The 20,897-nt window shown below is 49.2% G+C and overlaps 1 protein-coding gene across 1 annotated transcript in view; it reads right to left on the bottom strand.

Annotated features, from left to right (window-relative positions):
- LOC115115214 (rho guanine nucleotide exchange factor 26-like) overlaps positions 1-20,897 on the bottom strand; it is a 126,992-nt gene that overhangs the window by 8,086 nt on the left and 98,009 nt on the right. Inside the window, 2 exon segments of the mRNA XM_065024213.1 lie at positions 13,135-13,344; positions 16,950-17,104. Of these exon segments, the coding sequence (XP_064880285.1) occupies positions 13,135-13,344; positions 16,950-17,104 (365 nt within the window).

Genomic DNA, 20,897 nt, shown 5'->3' with positions numbered 1-20,897 from the left:
CTGTCTCACCCCTTCACAGTCAGCCAGGACCAGTCTCTGTCTCACCCCTTCACCCTGCACAGCCAGGACCAGGACCAGTCTCTGTCTCACCCCTTCACCCTGCACAGCCAGGACCAGGACCAGTCTCTGTCTCACCACTTCACAGTCAGCCAGGGCCAGTCTCTGTTTCACCCCTTCACCCTGCACAGCCAGGACCAGGACCAGTCTCTGTCTCACCCCTTCACCCTGCACAGCCAGGACCAGGACCAGTCTCTGTCTCACCCCTTCACAGCCAGCCAGGACCAGTCTCTGTCTCACCCCTTCACCCTGCACAGCCAGGACCAGGACCAGTCTCTGTCTTCACCCTTCACAGTCAGCCAGGACCAGTCTCTGTCTTCACCCTTCACAGTCAGCCAGGACCAGTCTCTGTCTCACCCCTTCACAGCCAGCCAGGACCAGTCTCTGTTTTCACCCTTCACAGTCAGCCAGGACCAGTCTCTGTCTCACCCCTTCACAGCCAGCCAGGACCAGTCTCTGTCTCACCCCTTCACAGCCAGCCAGGACCAGTCTCTGTCTCACCCCTTCACAGCCAGACAGGACCAGTCTCTGTCTCACCCCTTCACCCTGCACAGCCAGCCAGGACCAGTCTCTGTCTCACCCCTTCACAGCCAGCCAGGACCAGTCTCTGTCTCACCCCTTCACCCTTCACAGCCAGCCAGGACCAGTCTCTGTCTCACCCCTTCACAGCCAGCCAGGACCAGTCTCTGTTTCACCCCTGCACAGCCAGCCAGGACCAGTCTGTGTCTCACCCCTTCACAGCCAGCCAGGACCAGTCTGTCTCACCCCTTCACAGTCAGCCAGGACCAGTCTCTGTCTCACCCCTTCACAGTCAGCCAGGACCAGTCTCTGTCTCACCCCTTCACAGTCAGCCAGGACCAGTCTCTGTCTCACCCCTTCACAGTCAGCCAGGACCAGTCTCTGTCTTCACCCTTCACAGCCAGCCAGGACCAGTCTCTGTCTCACCCCTTCACAGCCAGCCAGGACCAGTCTCTGTCTCACCCCTTCACCCTGCACAGCCAGCCAGGACCAGTCTGTCTCACCCCTTCACAGCCAGCCAGGACCAGTCTCTGTCTCACCCCTTCACCCTTCACAGCCAGCCAGGACCAGTCTCTGTCTCACCCCTTCACAGCCAGCCAGGACCAGTCTCTGTCTCACCCCTGCACAGCCAGCCAGGACCAGTCTCTGTCTCACCCCTTCACAGCCAGCCAGGACCAGTCTCTGTCTCACTCCTTCACAGCCAGCCAGGACCAGTCTGTTTCACCCCTTCACAGTCAGCCAGGACCAGTCTCTGTCTCACCCCTTCACCGTGCACAGCCAGCCAGGACCAGTCTGTCTCACCCCTTCACAGCCAGCCAGGACCAGTCTGTCTCACCCCTTCACAGCCAGCCAGGATCAGTCTGTCTCACCCCTTCACAGCCAGCCAGGACCAGTCTGTTTCACCCCTTCACAGTCAGCCAGGACCAGTCTCTGTCTCACCCCTTCACCCTGCACAGCCAGCCAGGACCAGTCTCTGTCTCACCCCTTCACAGTCAGCCAGGACCAGTCTCTGTCTCACCCCTTCACAGCCAGCCAGGACCAGTCTCTGTCTCACCCCTTCACAGTCAGGGGTGTAGGGAAAGGGGTGCACTTTGGGTTGCACACACAGACTCAGAGATACTGACCCAGAACCCACCACAGGTCAGACCAGGCAGAGTGAATGGAGTCTGTGTGGAGAATCTGAACAAAGAGCTCCATGAATCAGACTTCCATCATTCCATTATTCTGTTTCCCATTCCAGTTCTGTTCCAGCTTAATCCGGGAATCACCCCCCTCCCCAAAAACACAGTGTCAGCCCCTAACTGTCCAGGACAGCAATTTCATGTCTCAACATTCTATAAATCTGCTCATATAGCCTGAATAATCGTTCACAATTAATGTAACTCAATAGTTGGTAAAAACGGTGTAATTAATAGACTATTTCCCTTGCACAGTTTTAACGACTCTCTAAAAAATGGTGTTCAAATGCAGAATGTAAGGGTCGTCTCTACCGTTATCACCCTGGTGAGGTCACCTGCTACATAGCGGTCGTCTCTACCGTTATCACCCTGGTGAGGTCACCTGCTACGTAGCGGTCGTCTCTACCGTTATCACCCTGGTGAGGTCACCTGCTACGTAGCGGTCGTCTCTACCGTTATCACCCTGGTGAGGTCACCTGCTACGTAGGGGTCGTCTCTACCGTTATCACCCTGGTGAGGTCACCTGCTACATAGGGGTCGTCTCTACCGTTATCACCCTGGTGAGGTCACCTGCTACGTAGCGGTCGTCTCTACCGTTATCACCCTGATGAGGTCACCTGCTACATAGGGGTCGTCTCTACCGTTATCACCCTGGTGAGGTCACCTGCTACGTAGCGGTCGTCTCTACCGTTATCACCCTGGTGAGGTCACCTGCTACATAGGGGTCGTCTCTACCGTTATCACCCTGGTGAGGTCACCTGCTACGTAGCGGTCGTCTCTACCGTTATCACCCTGCTGAGGTCACCTGCTACATAGGGGTCGTCTCTACAGTTATCACCCTGGTGAGGTCACCTGCTACATAGGGGTCGTCTCTACCGTTATCACCCTGGTGAGGTCACCTGCTACGTAGGGGGCGTCTCTACCGTTATCACCCTGGTGAGGTCACCTGCTACGTAGGGGTCGTCTCTACCGTTATCACCCTGGTGAGGTCACCTGCTGCGTAGCGGTCGTCTCTACCGTTATCATCCTGGTGAGGTCACCTGCTACGTAGGGGTCGTCTCTACCGTTATCACCCTGGTGAGGTCACCTGCTACGTAGGGGTCGTCTCTACAGTTATCACCCTGGTGAGATCACCTGCTACGTAGGGGTCGTCTCTACCGTTATCACCCTGGTGAGGTCACCTGCTACGTAGGGGTCGTCTCTACCGTTATCACCCTGGTGAGGTCACCTGCTACGTAGGGGTCGTCTCTACCGTTATCACCCTGGTGAGGTCACCTGCTACGTAGCGGTCGTCTCTACCGTTATCACCCTGGTGAGGTCACCTGCTACGTAGGGGTCGTCTCTACCGTTATCACCCTGGTGAGGTCACCTGCTACGTAGGGGTCGTCTCTACCGTTATCACCCTGGTGAGGTCACCTGCTACGTAGGGGTCGTCTCTACCGTTATCACCCTGGTGAGATCACCTGCTACGTAGGGGTCGTCTCTACCGTTATCACCCTGGTGAGGTCACCTGCTACGTAGGGGTCGTCTCTACCGTTATCACCCTGGTGAGGTCACCTGCTACGTAGGGGTCGTCTCTACTGTTATCACCCTGGTGAGGTCGCCTGCTACGTAGCGGTCGTCTCTACCGTTATCACCCTGGTGAGGTCACCTGCTACGTAGGGGTCGTCTCTACCGTTATCACCCTGGTGAGGTCGCCTGCTACGTAGGGGTCGTCTCTACCGTTATCACCCTGGTGAGGTCGCCTGCTACGTAGGGGTCGTCTCTACCGTTATCACCCTGGTGAGGTCGCCTGCTACGTAGGGGTCGTCTCTACCGTTATCACCCTGGTGAGGTCGCCTGCTACGTAGGGGTCGTCTCTACCGTTATCACCCTGGTGAGGTCCTGTGGTCTGTGTCCTGAGGTCCTGTGGTCCGTGTCCTGTGGTCCGTGTCCTGTGGTCCTGTGGTCCGTGTCCTGTGGTCCGTGTCCTGTCGTCCTGTGGTCCGTGTCCTGTGGTCCTGTGGTCCGTGTCCTGTGGTCCGTGTCCTGTGGTCCGTGTCCTGTCGTCCTGTGGTCTGTGTCCTGTGGTCCTGTGGTCCGTGTCCTGTGGTCCTGTGGTCCGTGTCCTGTCGTCCTGTGGTCCGTGTCCTGTGGTCCGTGTCCTGTGGTCCTGTGGTCCGTGTCCTGTGGTCCGTGTCCTGTCGTCCTGTGGTCCGTGTCCTGTCGTCCTGTGGTCCGTGTCCTGTCGTCCTGTGGTCCGTGTCCTGTGGTCCGTGTCCTGTGGTCTGTGTCCTGTGGTCCTGTGGTCCGTGTCCTGTCTTCCGTGTCCTGTGGTCCTGTGGTCCGTGTCCTGTGATCCGTGTCCTGTCGTCCTGTGGTCTGTGTCCTGTCGTCCTGTGTTCCGTGTCCTGTCGTCCTGTGGTCTGTGTCCTGTGTTCCGTGTCCTGTGGTCTGTGTCCTGTGGTCCTGTGGTCCGTGTCCTGTCTGCCGTGTCCTGTGGTCCGTGTCCTGTCGTCCTGTGGTCCGTGTCCTGTGGTCCGTGTCCTGTCGTCCTGTGGTCCGTGTCCTGTGGTCCGTGTCCTGTCGTCCTGTGGTCCGTGTCCTGTGGTCCGTGTCCTGTGGTCCGTGTCCTGTCATCCTGTGGTCCGTGTCCTGTGGTCCGTGTCCTGTCGTCCTGTGGTCCTGAGGTCCGTGTCCTCTCGTCCTGTGGTCCGTGTCCTGTGGTCCGTGTCCTGTCGTCCTGTGGTCCGTGTCCTGTGGTCCGTGTCCTGTCATCCTGTGGTCCGTGTCCTGTGGTCCGTGTCCTGTGGTCCTGTGGTCCGTGTCCTGTGGTCCGTGTCCTGTGGTCCTGTGGTCCGTGTCCTGTGGTCCGTGTCCTGTCGTCCTGTGGTCTGTGTCCTGTGGTCCGTGTCCTGTGGTCCGTGTCCTGTGGTCCGTGTCCTGTCATCCTGTGGTCCGTGTCCTGTGGTCCGTGTCCTGTCGTCCTGTGGTCCGTGTCCTGTGGTCCGTGTCCTGTCGTCCTGTGGTCCGTGTCCTGTGGTCCGTGTCCTGTGGTCCGTGTCCTGTGGTCCGTGTCCTGTCGTCCTGTGGTCCGTGTCCTGTGGTCCGTGTCCTGTCGTCCTGTGGTCCGTGTCCTGTGGTCCGTGTCCTGTGGTCCGTGTCCTGTGGTCATTTCCCTGTCGGAGGCTCAATAGCACTACAACTATCATTCAGGACATTCTCCACGGTCAAGCATTCTTGAGGACTGTGATTGGACGGTCCCAGGTGGTCGATATGACCACAAATACACTCTTATCTGTGTGGGTCACAGTGAATGTAAACTGTGATGGTGTGTTAACTCAGGTTCAGGGACTGAGGGAGATACACAGGGTTGGTTCCCTGGTTGCCCTCAGGAGAACCTGTACTGATTCATGACACACTGGAGGACAGGAGAGAAGACACACCGGTGTGTCTCTGAGTGACTGAATGTTTGTGTGGCTGTCTGAGTCGAAGGGAGACATGTGGGAATGACATCTGTTCACTGCTGGTCTTGGCAGTTGGTCGCACACACACACACACACACGTCGAGCAGCGTTCCCACCATAAAACATGCCAGCTGAGGTATCAGGACGATTAATACACACTCTCGTTTATTAGTAAAGGCACCAACACACACACAGGGCTCCCGAGTATCGCAGCTGTGCAAGAGGCGTCACTACAGTCCCTGGTTTGAATCCAGGTTGCATCACATCCGGCTGTAATTGGGAGTCCCATACGGCGGAACACCATTGGTCCAGGGAATTGTGGGTTTGGCCGGGGGAGGGGGGAGGCCGTCAATGTAAATACGATTTTCTTCTTTACCGACTTGCCTAGTTAAAACAAGGTTAAATAAATGAATACATTCCTGTTGGAACACACACAGGTATCATATGTGTGGGAAGGGATGCACAGACCCTCAAGCTCTCTCTGTGTGTGGTTGAGGCTGACACACACAGGTAGAGACAAGCATGAATGAGGGCTTCCTGTGCTCAATGTCTGTCTGTCTCTCTGTCTGTCTGTCTCTCTGTCTGTCTGTCTGTCTGTCTGTCTGTCTGTCTCTCTCTCTCTCTCTCTCTCTCTCTCTCTCTCTCTCTCTCTCTCTCTCTCTCTCTCTTCTCTCTCTTCTCTCTCTTCTCTCCTCTCTCTCTCGTGTTTTCAGCCTCTGTTCTGGTCCACAATAAGGACAACATAGAGGACTGGATAACGGGGGGTGAGGAGAGAGAGAGACGAGAGAGGGATGAAGGGGAACGAGGGGGTTCGTGTGTGAATCGTGGGAACATGCCAACTCAACAACAGGTTTCCTGCTAGGCAACCAATGTAACAATGGCTGGTTGCCGGGGACTCGCTAGTCCAGATCATTCCCTAGGCTACTACAGTGAGTGAGGGGCAACTGCTGTCTCACAGACACACACACACACACACACTATTATTAAGTCATTACATTACAGCAGGGGTCCTGACCCACGCTCTTAGAGGGGGAAATCTGGGGGCTTTCCAAACAGACACACACACACACTGCAAGCAGGCAGGCAGGCCTCTGTGAAGAGACACTCAGGGAGAGGGGGAGAGGGGGAGCCAGGTTAATGCAGCTGACTGGGCAGCATGAGTCAGGGCATGGCATGTGGTAGCAAGCATATAGCCTGGAAAAGCCCTCCAGTCAGTCACACAAGACACTGGATACAGACAGAGTCTGCAAGGCATTCTAGTTGTTATGGATACGTTTAGCTAAGATAGGTATTGGACTCAGAGTAGATGAAGATAATGTTATGTTTATGCTAGGATCTGTAGAGAATGTGTAAACAGATAGAGGAATGAGGGAGATCTGGCCTTGTGTGTGTGTGTGTGTGTGTGTGTGTGTGTGTGTGTGTGTGTGTGTGTGTGTGTGTGTGTGTGTGTGTGTGTGTGTGTACACCTGCATGTAAGCACTCCCTATTCGCTGACAAAGGAAGTGAACACGTCCTTTATATGGAGGCCAGTGAAAAGCAGAGTTATATAATCAAACTGAGACAGACAGACAGACAGACAGACAGACAGACAGACAGACAGACAGACAGACAGACAGACAGACAGACAGACAGACAGACAGACAGACAGACAGACAGACAGACAGACAGACAGACAGACAGACAGACAGACAGACAGACACACAGAGCATACATATCAACCAGCCTAACACTACTAGAATCTGAAGTCAAATGTCTGTTTGCTGATGATCTGGTTCTTCTGTCCCCAACCAAGGAGGGCCTACAGCAGCACCTAGATCTTCTGCACAGATTCTGTGAGACCTGGGCCCTGACAGTAAATCTCAGTAAGACCAAAATAATGGTGTTCCAAAAAAGGTCCAGTCACCAGGAGCACAAATACAAATTCCATCTAGACACCGTTGCCCTAGAGCACACAACAAACTATACATACCTTGGGCTATACATCAGCGCCACAGGTAACTTCCACAAAGCTGTGAACGATCTGAGAGACAAGGCATGAGGCGCCTTCTAGGCCATCAAAAGGAACATAACATTCAACATACCATTTAGGATCTAGTTAAAAATACTTGAATCAGTTAGAGCCAAACAAGAATTCAGTCATAGAGCCAACCAAGAATTCAGTCATAGAGCCAACCAAGAATTCAGTCATAGAGCCAACCAAGAATTCAGTCATAGAGCCAACCAAGAATTCAGTCATAGAGCCAACCAAGAATTCACAAAATGAGACAAACACCAAATTGAGACTCTGCATGCAGAATTCTGCAAAAATATCCTCCGTGTACAACGTAGAACACCAAATACTGCATGCAGAGCAGAAATAGGCCGATACCCTCTAATTATCAAAATCCAGAAAAGAGCTGTTAAATTCTACAACCACCTAAAAGGAAGCGATTCCCAAACCTTCCATAACAAAGCCATCACCTACAGAGAGATGAACATGGAGAAGAGTCCCCTAAGCAAGCTGGTCCTGGGGCTCTGTTCACAAACACACCCAACAGATCCCCAGGACAGCAGCACAATTAGACCCAACCAAATCATGAGAAAACAAAAAGATAATTCTTTCCAATATGTCAAGTAATTAACAAAAACACAAAGCAAACTAGAATCCTATTTGGCCCTAAACAGAGTACACAGTGGCAGAATACCTGACCACTGTGACTGACCCCAAATTAAGGAAAGCTTTGACTATGTACAGACTCAGTGAGCATAGCCTTGCTATTGAGAAAGGCCACCGTAGGCAGACATGGCTCTCAAGAGAAGACAGGCTATGTGCTCACTGCCCACAAAATGAGGTGGAAACTGAGCTGCACTTCCTAACCTCCTGCCCAATGTATGACCATATTAGAGACACATATTTCCCTCAGATTACACAGACCCACAAAGAATTCGAAAAACAAATCCAATTTTGATAAACTCCCATATCTACTGGGTGAAATACCACCCATCACAGCAGCAAGATTTGTGACCTGTTGCCACAAGAAAAGGGCAACCAGTGAAGAACAAACACCATTGTAAATACAATCCATATATATTTATGCTTATTTATTTTCCCTTGTGTACTTTAACCATTTGGACATTGTTAAATTGGGGCGGCAGGATAGCCTAGTGGTTAGAGTGTTGGACTAGTAACCGGAAGGTTGCAAGTTCAAACCCCCGAGCTGACAAGGTACAAATCTGTCGTTCTGCCCCTGAACAGGCAGTTAACCCACTGTTCCTAGGCCGTCATTGAAAATAAAAATGTGTTCTTCATTGACTTGCCTAGTTAAATAAAGGTAAAATAAAAACACTATATATATAATATGACTGTATTATTCTTTTGGAACTTCTGTGAGTGCAATGTTCACTGTCCACCTTTTACTGTTTGTCTATTTCACGTGCTTTGGCAATGTAAACATGTGTTTCCCATGACAATAAAGCCTCTTCAATTGAATTGAGAGAGAGAAAGTTCACAAATAAAAAATGACTTACAAGATGACTCAACTTCAGTACAAGTGTCAGAAACTCAACTCACTGCATTCTCCATGACCATACAGAGGCCCCCAGCTACTATCTTAAATTATACAATGGGTCTGGGTGATAAAACTACTGCCAAAAATAGGCTGCTACATCATTGGGAAATGATTCCCTATACAGCCAGTGTTTGCTGAGGGGAAAATGATTCCATTAGAGCCAGAAATATGTCAGCTCAGATGTTTTCTACCTACTGTAGGTGAGGTGTTTGGGTAAACATTACCCCGAAGGACTTAGACAACAGAGTAGAGAGGGTTAATGGTGAAACGCTGATCTCAGGGGACTTTGATCAGTGTGTGTGTGGGTCTTAGTGAGAGAGAGAGAAAGAGAGAGGGAGAGAGAGAGAGACAGAGAGACAGAGAGACAGAGAGAGAAAAGTGGGCTCTATAAACTCAGAGTAGACTTTGATCTGAGTGACTTGTGCGCACACACACACACACACACACACACACACACACACACACACACACACACACACACACACACAAGGCATTGTGGGATTGAAAACGCCCATCCCATTAGATGTATTCACTGAGGTAGATACAGTTGAAGTCGGAAGTGTACATACACCTTAGCCAAATACATTTAAACTCCGTTGATCAACATTTCTGACATTTAATCCTAGTAAACATTCCCTGTCTTAGGTCTTAGGTCAGTTAGGATCACCACTTTGTTTTAAGAATGTGAAATGTCAGAATAATAGTAGAGAGAATTATTTATTTCAGCTTTTATTTCTTTCATCACATTCCCAGTGGGTCAGACGTTTACATACACTCAATTAGTATTTGGTAGCATTGCCTTTAAATTATTTAACTTGTGTCAAACGTTTTGGGTTGCCTTCCACAAGCTTCCCACAATAAGTTGGGTGAATTTTGGCCCATTCCTCCTGACAGAGCTGGTGTAACTGAGTCAGGTTTGTAGGCCTCCTTGCTCACACACGCTTCTTCAGTTCTGCCCACACATTTTCTATAGGATTGAGGCCAGGGCTTTGTGATGGCCAGGGCTTTGTGATGGCCAGGGCTTTGTGATGGCCAGGGCTTTGTGATGGCCACTCCAATACCTTGACCTATTTTGCCACAACTTTGGAAGTATGCTTGGGGTCATTGACCATTTGGAAGTATGCTTGGGGTCATTGACCATTTGGAAGTATGCTTGGGGTCATTGACCATTTGGAAGTATGCTTGGGGTCATTGACCATTTGGAAGTATGCTTGGGGTCATTGACCATTTGGAAGTATGCTTGGGGTCATTGACCATTTGGAAGTATGCTTGGGGTCATTGACCAAGCTTTAACTTCCTGACTGATGTCTTGAGATGTTGCTTCAATATATCCACATCATTTTACGTCCTCGTGATGCCATCTATCTTGTGAAGTGCACCAGTCCCTCCTGCAGCAAAGCACCCCCACAACATGACGCTACCACCCCCGTGCTTCACGGTTGGGATGGTGTTCTTCAGCTTGCAAGCTTCCCCCTTTTTCCTCCAAACATAACAATAGTCGTTATTGCCAAACAGTTCTATTTTTGTTTCATCAGACCAGAGGACATTTCTCCAAAAAGTACCATCTTTGGCCCCATGTGCAGTTGCAAACCACAGTCTGGCTATTATATTCTGGCTTTTTTATGGCGGTTTTTGAGCAGTGGCTTCTTCCTTGCAGAGCGGCCTTTCAGGTTATGTTGATATAGGACTCGTTTTACTGTGGATATAGATACTTGTGTACCTGTTTCCTCCAGCATCTTCACAAGGTCCTTTGCTGTTGTTCTGGGATTGATTTCTCCCAAGGATGAACCAGACTTGTGGAGGTCTACAATTTTTTTCTGTGGTCTTGGCTGATTTCTATTGATTTTTCCATGATGTCAAGCAAAGAGGCACTGAGTTTGAAGGTAGGCCTTGAAATACATCCACAGGTACACCTCCAATTGACTCAAATGATGTCAATTAGCCTATCAGAAGCTTCAAAAGCCATGACATTATTTTCTGGAATTTTCCAAGCTGTTTAAAAGGCACAGTCAACTTAGTGTTTGACCCACTGGAATTGTGATACAGTGAAATAATCTGTCTGTAAACAATTGTGTCATACACAAAGTAGATGTCCTAACCAACTTGCCAAAACTATAGTTTGTTAACAAGACATTTGTGGAGTGGTTGAAAAAAGAGTTCATGATTCCAACTGTATAAAACTTCTGACTTGAACTGTATATAAAGAAACCTGTTCCTGATGGGACACACACTCCCAGAGCACCCCATATTAGACCCAAGTATTCAGTGAATAGGAAAGAATGAAGAGACAGATCATTAAGGACTCAGATAGGACCCAGCTCAGAGAGAGAGAGAGAGAGGACCCAGATAGGACCCATCTCAGAGAGAGAGACAGAGAGAGAGGACCCAGATAGGACGCAGCTCAGAGAGAGAGAGAGAGAGAGAGGACCCAGATAGGACGCAGCTCAGAGAGAGAGAGAGAGAGAGGACCCAGATAGGACGCAGCTCAGAGAGAGAGAGAGAGAGAGAGGACCCAGATAGGACGCAGCTCAGAGAGAGAGAGAGAGAGAGAGAGAGGACCCAGCTAGGACCCAGCTCAGAGAGAGATAGAGGACCCAGCTCAAAGAGAGAGAGGACCCAGCTAGGACCCAGCTCAGAGAGAGATAGAGGACCCAGCTAGGACCCAGCTCAGAGAGAGATAGAGGACCCAGCTCAGAGAGAGAGAGGACCCAGCTAGGACCCAGCTCAGAGAGAGAGAGAGAGGACCCAGCTATGTATAATATGACATTTGTAATGTCGTTATTGTTTTGAAACTTCTGTATGTGTAATGTTTACTGTTAATTTTTATTGTTTATTTCACTTTTGTATATTATCTACCTCACTTGCTTTGGCAATGTTAACACATGTTTCCCATGCCAATAAAGCCCCTTGAATTGAATTGAACTGAATTGAAAGAGAGGAGCCAGCTCAGAGAGAGATAGAGAGGAGCCAGCTCAGAGAGAGATGGAGAGGAGCCAGCTCAGATAGAGATAGAGAGGACCCAGCTCAGAGAAAGATAGAGAGGATACAGCTCAGAGAGAGATCACAGATAGGACCCAGCTCAGAGAGAGATCACAGATAGGACCCAGCTCAGAGAGAGATCACAGATAGGACCCAGCTCAGAGAGAGATAGAGAGGAGCCAGCTCAGATAGAGATAGAGAGGATACAGCTCAGAGAGAGATAGAGAGGATACAGCTCAGAGAGAGATAGAGAGGAGCCAGCTCAGATAGAGATAGAGAGGACCCAGCTCAGAGAAAGATAGAGAGGATACAGCTCAGAGAGAGATCACAGATAGGACCCAGCTCAGAGAGAGATAGAGAGGACCCAGCTCAGAGAAAGATAGAGAGGATACAGCTCAGAGAGAGATCACAGATAGGACCCAGCTCAGAGAGAGATAGAGAGGACCCAGCTCAGAGAGAGATCACAGATAGGACCCAGCTCAGAGAGAGATAGAGAGGACCCAGCTCAGAGAGAGATAGAGAGGACCCAGCTCAGAGAGAGATCACAGATAGGACCCAGCTCAGAGAGAGATCACAGATAGGACCCAGCTCAGAGAGAGATAGAGAGGACCCAGCTCAGAGAGATATAGATAGAGAGGACCCAGCTCAGAGAGAGATCACAGATAGGACCCAGCTCAGAGAGAGATCACAGATAGGACCCAGCTCAGAGAGATATAGATAGAGAGGATACAGCTCAGAGAGAGATCACAGATAGGACCCAGCTCAGAGAGAGATCACAGATAGGACCCAGCTCAGAGAGAGATCACAGATAGGACCCAGCTCAGAGAGAGATCACAGATAGGACCCAGCTCAGAGAGATATAGATAGAGAGGACCCAGCTCAGAGAGAGATCACAGATAGGACCCAGCTCAGAGAGATATAGATAGAGAGGATACAGCTCAGAGAGAGATCACAGATAGGACCCAGCTCAGAGAGAGATAGAGAGGACCCAGCTCAGATAGAGATAGAGAGGACCCAGCTCAGAGAGAGATCACAGATAGGACCCAGCTCAGAGAGAGATCACAGATAGGACCCAGCTCAGAGAGAGATCACAGATAGGACCCAGCTCAGAGAGAGATCACAGATAGGACCCAGCTCAGAGAGAGATCACAGATAGGTCCCAGCTCAGAGAGAGATCACAGATAGGACCCAGCTCAGAGAGAGATCACAGATATGACCCAGCTCAGAGAGATATAGATAGAGAGGACCCAGCTCAGAGAGAGATCACAGATAGGACCCAGCTCAGAGAGAGATAGAGAGGACCCAGCTCAGAGAGAGATCACAGATAGGACCCAGCACGGAGAGAGTGATAGAAAGAAACACACAGATACAAAGGTCAAGTGTTGCACAGTAGAAGGTGACACTTACATTCGCTCCACCCCCAGGACCATGGGCACCTTGTCTCCGGAGTGGTTGCTACGGAAACGCAGGCGGAAGAGGTGGCTGGCCCCAGGCTGCCGTGATGTCAGCATTCCAGCGGTGCTTCTGACGGGTGATAGGTTGACATCCTCGGCCTGGCAGGGTCCCACCCAAATTTGGCCCCTCAGAGCATAGTCTATCACTGTGTAGCTGTCCTCACTGAGGGGGAGAGAGAGAGAGAGAGACAAAGAGCGAGAGGGAGGGAGAATGAGAGACAGAGAGCGAGAGGGAGGGAGAATGAGAGACAGAGGAGCGAGAGGGAGAATGAGAGAGAGAGCGAGAGGGAGGGAGAATGAGAGAGAGAGCGAGAGGGAGGGAGAATGAGAGACAGAGGGAGAATGAGAGAGAGAGCGAGAGGGAGGGAGAATGAGAGAGAGCGAGAGGGAGGGAGAATGAGAGAGAGCGAGAGGGAGGGAGAATGAGAGACAGAGAGCGAGAGCGAGGGAGAATGAGAGAGAGAGAGCGAGAGGGAGGGAGAATGAGAGAGAGCGAGAGGGAGGGAGAATGAGAGGGAGCGAGAGGGAGGGAGAATGAGAGACAGAGAGCGAGAGGGAGGGAGAATGAGAGAGATTATCAGGTGAGGCAGATGAACCTTTAGCCATATTACAGAGCTGCAGTAGTCTGGTAGCCAGTCAGACCCACAGAGCTGCAGTAGTCTGGTAGCCAGTCAGACCCACAGAGCTGCAGTAGTCTGGTAGCCAGTCAGTCCCACAGAGCTGCAGTAGTCTGGTAGCCAGTCAGACCCACAGAGCTGCAGTAGTCTGGTAGCCAGTCAGACCCACAGAGCTGCAGTAGTCTGGTAGCCAGTCAGACCCACAGAGCTGCAGTAGTCTGGTAGCCAGTCAGACCCACAGAGCTGCAGTAGTCTGGTAGCCAGTCAGACCCACAGAGCTGCAGTAGTCTGGTAGCCAGTCAGACCCACAGAGCTGCAGTAGTCTGGTAGCCAGTCAGACCCATAGAGCTGCAGTAGTCTGGTAGCCAGTCAGACCCACAGAGCTGCAGTAGTCTGGTAGCCAGTCAGACCCATAGAGCTGCAGTAGTCTGGTAGCCAGTCAGACCCACAGAGCTGCAGTAGTCTGGTAGCCAGTCAGACCCACAGAGCTGCAGTAGTCTGGTAGCCAGTCAGTCCCACAGAGCTGCAGTAGTCTAGTAGCCAGTCAGTCCCACAGAGCTGCAGTAGTCTAGTAGCCAGTCAGACCCACAGAGCTGCAGTAGTCTAGTAGCCAGTCAGACCCACAGAGCTCAAAGAAACAAAGATAGAAGACTAAGCTTGAAAGAGAGAAGGAAAAAGCAGAGGGAGGGAAGGAAAGGTGAGAGAAAAGAGGAGATGAAGAGGAGAGGAAGAGGGTGAGGATAGAGAAGAGGAGAGGAAGAGGAGGGTGAGGATAGAGAAGAGGAGATGAAGAGGAGAGGAAGAGGAGGGTGAGGATAGAGAAGAGGAGATGAAGAGGAGAGGAAGAGGAGGGTGAGGATAAAGAAGAAGAGATGAAGAGGAGAGGAAGAGGAGGGTGAGGATAGAGAAGAGGAGATGAAGAGGAGAGGAAGAGGAGGGTGAGGATAGAGAAGAGGATATGAAGAGGAGGGTGAGGAAGAGGAGATGATGAGGAGAGGAAGAGGAGAAGAGGTTGAGGGAGAGGATGGTGAGGGAGAGAGGATGAAGAGAAGAGGACAGGTTGAGGAAGAGGAGAAGAGGGTGAGAAGAGGAGAGGAAGGGGAGGAGAGGGTGAGGAAGGGGAGAAGAGGAGATGAAGAGGAGAGGAAGGGGAGAAGAGGAGATGAAGAGGAGAGGGTGGGGGAGAGGAGAGACCAGCTGCTGTGTAGTAGTGGTGAGTTGTTACACAAGTGTTCCTGTGGGTCTAGGGTTTTCCTGAACAGAGAATCAAATCAAATTTTATTCGTCACATACACATGGTTAGCAGATGTTAATGTGAGTGTAGCGAAATGCTTGTGCTTCTAGTTCTGACGTGCAGTAATATCTAACAAGTAATCTAACAATTTCACAACAACTACCTTATGCACACACAAGTGTAAAGGAATGAATAAGAATATGTACATATAAATATATGGATGAGCGATGGCCGAACGGCATAGACAAGATGCAGTAGATGGTTTAGAGTGCAGTATATACACATGAGATGAGTAATGTAGGGTATGTAGTGTCACTCAGCAATGCATCTCTCCACAACAATTGTTTCATTTGTTACATTTTATGTCATTTAGCAGATCCTCTTATCTGGAGCGACTTACAGTTGTTTGTTAATCAACAATACACATCGGTAGATGGGCAGGTGAACTGCACATCAGAGCCATCTCCTCTCCAGGTCAAACAGCAGTAGAATAACCCTGGCTAGACGAGGCTATGAGAAAAGGAGGTCCAAGAGGGACCGGCCAGTAGCATGGAGTCCAGGGTTAACGTTGGCTCTGCACTCCCTGCTCTACTGTTGGCCTAATGTACCGTGACCTAGATTCCAATTAGTCTAGCCAGTGCTTTTATTTCTGATCATGCAGAGAAAGAGAAATAGAAGGAGAGAAACCGATAGAGAGAGAAAGAGAGGAATAGTAACATGCCACCAATGGCCACTCAACACACCATGCTACTCCTCTGCCATCTAACCCTACACTGCAGAACCGATTCCACACCAACACACCATGCTACTCCTCTGCCATCTAACCCTACACTGCAGAACCGATTCCACACCAACACACCATGCTACTCCTCTGCCATCTAACCCTACACTGCAGAACCGATTCCACACCAACACGTACCCAAATAGTCCCAGTCCTGGGAACCTGCTGCTTTGGATCAAATTCCCAGAAAGAAAAACGGTTTCAGTCATTTAGAGAGAAAGCGGCAGAATGATCCGTCTCAGACACAGCTGGAGATGAAAAAAAAGGAGATTTGGGGGAATGAGAAGCACACCCACGAATTAATGAGAGCCATCTGGTTTCCAGGAAGTCATACTGTATTGACGGAGCGCAGAATGTTCCTGAAATATTATTATTTATTTTTTTTTGGGGGGGGGGGTAAAACAAGCTTCCGTTCTGATCCTGCTGACAATGTGCAGATCCATAGGCTCAGTACTGATACACAGACACATGTACAGACACAGCACACACAGATTGTGAGCACACCAACAGAGACAGGTTTGTATGTTCAGCCAGGCCGTTACACTTGTGCTAAAGGTTCCACTGCTTCTTCCAGTAGTTGACCTCACAGTTGAACTGACTGAAGTAGTTTTACTAAGAGCTATCATGAGGACCTTCCCTCTAATAAATCAACCAGGTAGAGCCTGCCAGAAATGGTCCCATATCTTCTGAGAAAGTGAAAGATAAAAACAAAAAGGCACACCCTGTTACTGGAGCCCCGTGGCTACACCTCCACAGTCACCATGCTGGGACAGGGTGCTGAGGTGTGTTCTGGGAAACGGCCCATACTCCAAAGTCACACTTGACTCATACCAGAGAGACAACACACATGAACACAGAGTTTCCCGCACATAACTCTGTCGCAACGACCTACAGAGAATCTGAGCTTGTCATGGTCATATTTACCTAAACTTTCCTTCATCACCACCACCACCACCACCACCCTCCCCATCTGTGGGATTGGCTGCGATTGGCTAGTGAAAATGTGCAGTTCACTGTGATTGGCTAGCGAGACTGTAGGAGTTAGCTGTGATTGGCTATTGAGACTGGAGCTGGCTGTGATTGGTCGGGGAGACTGTGGGATTGGCTGTAATTGGCTAGTGAGACTGTGGACCCACCTCTTCTTCCTGGTGAGGATGAGGACGTCGTTGAAGAGGAAGAAGTAGACCTGCTGCCGTGACGTCTTCTTGGAGAAGATGCCGTTCTCCTCCACGAAGGCTGTGAGCTCCCCTCTCTTCACCATCCACCTAGAGGACGACACCAGTGGGAAGGGCTGGGGGGAGAGACACACACACAGACAATCAATATCAAGGTTTACAAATGTAATGTACTCCAGACATTCCTGTGTAGTGTGTGTGAACAGCTGGCTATGAGGGCAGAATGTATGTTCACAGCCCTGCAGACATCTGTTAGGACCACATGTACTAGCAGCATTTTCCCACATCACTACAACCCATGTGCCTGTCTGACAAAGTGTGTCCACAAATGTGTGTATGAGAACCTGTTTGAAATGTATGTATGTATGTATGTATGTATGTATGTATGTATGTATGTATGTATGTTATGTATGTATAACACACATATATACAGTACCAGTCAAAAGTTTGGACACACCTACTCATTCAAGGGTTTTTCTTTATTTTTACTATTTTCTACATTGTAAAATAATAGTGAAGACATCAAACTATGAAATAACACATGGAATTATGTAGTAACCAAACAAAAGTGTTCAACAAATCAAAATATGTTTTAGATTTGCCTTGATAACAGCTTTGCACACTTTTGGTATTGTCTCAATCAGCTTCACCTGGAATGCTTTTTCAACAGTCTTGAAGGAGTTCCCACATATGCTGAGCACTTGTTGGCTATTTTTCATTCACTCTGCGGTCCAACTCATCCCAAACCATCTCAATTAAGTTGAGGTCAGGTGATTGTGGAGGCCAGGTCATCTGATGCAGCACTCCATTACTGTCCTTCTTGGTCAAATAGCCCTTACACAGCCTGGAGGTGTGTTGGGTCATTGTCTTGTTGTAAAACAAATGGTAGTCCAGATGGAATGGCATATCGCTGCAGAATGCTGTGGTAGCCATGCTGGTTAAGTGTGCCTTGAATGCTAAAAAAATCACAGACATTGTCACCAGTAAAGCACCCACACACCATTAAACCTCCTCCTCCATGCTTCATGGTGGGAACCACACATGCAGAGATCATCCGTTCACCTACTCTTCGTCTCACAAAGACATGGTGGTTGGAACTAAAACATCTTTAATTTGGACTCATCAGACCAAAAGGACAGATTTCCACAGGTCTAATGTCCATTGCTCATGTTTCTTAGCCCAAGCAAGTGTCCACTTCTTATAAGTAGTGGTTTCTTTGCTGCAATTCTACCATGTAGGCCTGATTCACACAATCCCCTCTGAACAGTTGATGTTGAGATGTCTGTTACTTGAACTCTGTAAAGCATTTATTTGGGCTGCAATTTCTGAGGCTGGCAACTCAGATGAACGTATCCTCTGCAGCAGAGGTAACTCGAGGTCTTCCTTTCCTGTGGCTGTCCTCATGAGAGCCAGTTAACTCTAATGAACGTATCCTCTGCAGCAGAGGTAACTCAAGGTCTTCCTTTCCTGTGGCGGTCCTCATGAGAGCCAGTTAACTCTAATGAACTTATCGTCTGCAGCAGAGGTAACTCGAGGTCTTCCTTTCCTGTGGCTGTCCTCATGAGAGGCAGATAACTCTAATGAACGTATCCTCTGCAGCAGAGGTAACTCGAGGTCTTCCTTTCCTGTGGCTGTCCTCATGAGAGCCAGTTAACTCTAATGAACGTATCCTCTGCAGCAGAGGTAACTCTGGGTCTTCCTTTCCTGTGGCTGTCCTCATGAGAGCCAGTTAACTCTAATGAACGTATCCTCTGCAGCAGAGGTAACTCGAGGTCTTCCTTTCCTGTGGCTGTCCTCATGAGAGCCAGTTAACTCTAATGAACGTATCCTCTGCAGCAGAGGTAACTCGAGGTCTTCCTTTCCTGTGGCTGTCCTCATGAGAGCCAGTTAACTCTAATGAACGTATCCTCTGCAGCAGAGGTAACTCTGGGTCTTCCTTTCCTGTGGCTGTCCTCATGAGAGCCAGTTAACTCTAATGAACGTATCCTCTGCAGCAGAGGTAACTCGAGGTCTTCCTTTCCTGTGGCTGTCCTCATGAGAGCCAGTTAACTCTAATGAACGTATCCTCTGCAGCAGAGGTAACTCGAGGTCTTCCTTTCCTGTGGCTGTCCTCATGAGAGCCAGTTAACTCTAATGAACGTATCCTCTGCAGCAGAGGTAACTCTGGGTCTTCCTTTCCTGTGGCTGTCCTCATGAGAGCCAGTTAACTCTAATGAACGTATCCTCTGCAGCAGAGGTAACTCGAGGTCTTCCTTTCCTGTGGCTGTCCTCATGAGAGCCAGTTAACTCTAATGAACGTATCCTCTGCAGCAGAGGTAACTCGAGGTCTTCCTTTCCTGTGGCTGTCCTCATGAGAGCCAGTTAACTCTAATGAACGTATCCTCTGCAGCAGAGGTAACTCGAGGTCTTCCTTTCCTGTGGCTGTCCTCATGAGAGCCAGTTAACTCTAATGAACGTATCCTCTGCAGCAGAGGTAACTCGAGGTCTTCCTTTCCTGTGGCTGTCCTCATGAGAGCCAGTTAACTCTAATTAACGTATCCTCTGCAGCAGAGGTAACTCGAGGTCTTCCTTTCCTGTGGCTGTCCTCATGAGAGCCAGTTAACTCTAATGAACGTATCCTCTGCAGCAGAGGTAACTCGAGGTCTTCCTTTCCTGTGGCAGTTCTCATGAGAGCCAGTTAACTCTAATGAACGTATCCTCTGCAGCAGAGGTAACTCGAGGTCTTCCTTTCCTGTGGCTGTCCTCATGAGAGACAGTTAACTCTAATGAACGTATCCTCTGCAGCAGAGGTAACTCAAGGTCTTCCTTTCCTGTGGCTGTCCTCATGAGAGCCAGTTAACTCTAATGAACCTATCCTCTGCAGCAGAGGTAACTCGAGGTCTTCCTTTCCTGTGGCTGTCCTCATGAGAGACAGTTTCATCATAGCATATGATGGTTTTTGCGACATCACTTGAAGAAACTTTCAAAGTTCTTGAAATGTTCTGTATTGACTGACCATGTCTTAAAGTCATGATGGACTGTTGTTTGTCTTTGCTTATTTGAGTTGTTCTTGTCATAATACGGACTTGGTCTTTTACCAAATAGGGCCATCTTTTGTATACCACCTCTACCTTGTCACAACACAACTGATTGGCTCAAATGCTGGGAAAGAAATTCAACAACTGAACTTTAAACAAGGCACACTAGTTAATTGAAATGCATTCCAGTTGACTACCGCATGAAGCTGGTTGAGAGAATGTCAAGCGTGTGCAAAGCTGGCATCAAGGCAAAGGGTGGCTACTTTGAAGAATCTTTAAATATAAAATATATTTTGATTTGTTTACCACTTTTTTGATTACTACATGATTCCATATGTGTTATTTCATAGTTTTGATGTCTTCACTATTATTCTACAAAGTAGAAAATGGTTAAAAAAATGAAGAAACACCCTGGATGAGTAGGTGTAGGTGGATGAGTATGTGTGTGTGTGTTTGTATGTGTGAGAGAGAAATGTGAGCATTTCTGACAATGGCCACACTGAGGTGAACTGAGTTACCATAAAGCCCAGCTATAGAGTTATCATAAAGCCCAGCTATAGAGTTACCATAAAGCACAGCTATAGAATTACAATGAAGCCCAGCTATAGAGTTACCATAAAGCCCAGCTATAGAGTTACCAAAGCCCAGCTATAGAGTTACCAAAGCCCAGCTATAGAGTTACCATAAAGCCCAGCTATAGAGTTACCATAAAGCCCAGCTATAGAGTTACCATGAAGCCCAGATACAGAGTTACCATAAAGCCCAGCTATAGGCCACACTGAGGTGAACTGAGTTACCATAAAGCCCAGCTATCGGCCCCACTGAGGTGAACTGAGTTACCATAAAGCCCAGCTATAGAGTTACCATAAAGCCCAGCTATAGAGTTACAATA

The sequence above is a fragment of the Oncorhynchus nerka genome, linkage group LG11 (assembly GCF_034236695.1).
Source record: "Oncorhynchus nerka isolate Pitt River linkage group LG11, Oner_Uvic_2.0, whole genome shotgun sequence".
Taxonomy (NCBI): domain Eukaryota; kingdom Metazoa; phylum Chordata; class Actinopteri; order Salmoniformes; family Salmonidae; genus Oncorhynchus; species Oncorhynchus nerka.
The sequence above is the reverse complement of the archived record's forward strand: the minus strand, read 5'-3'. Positions and strand labels throughout refer to the sequence as shown.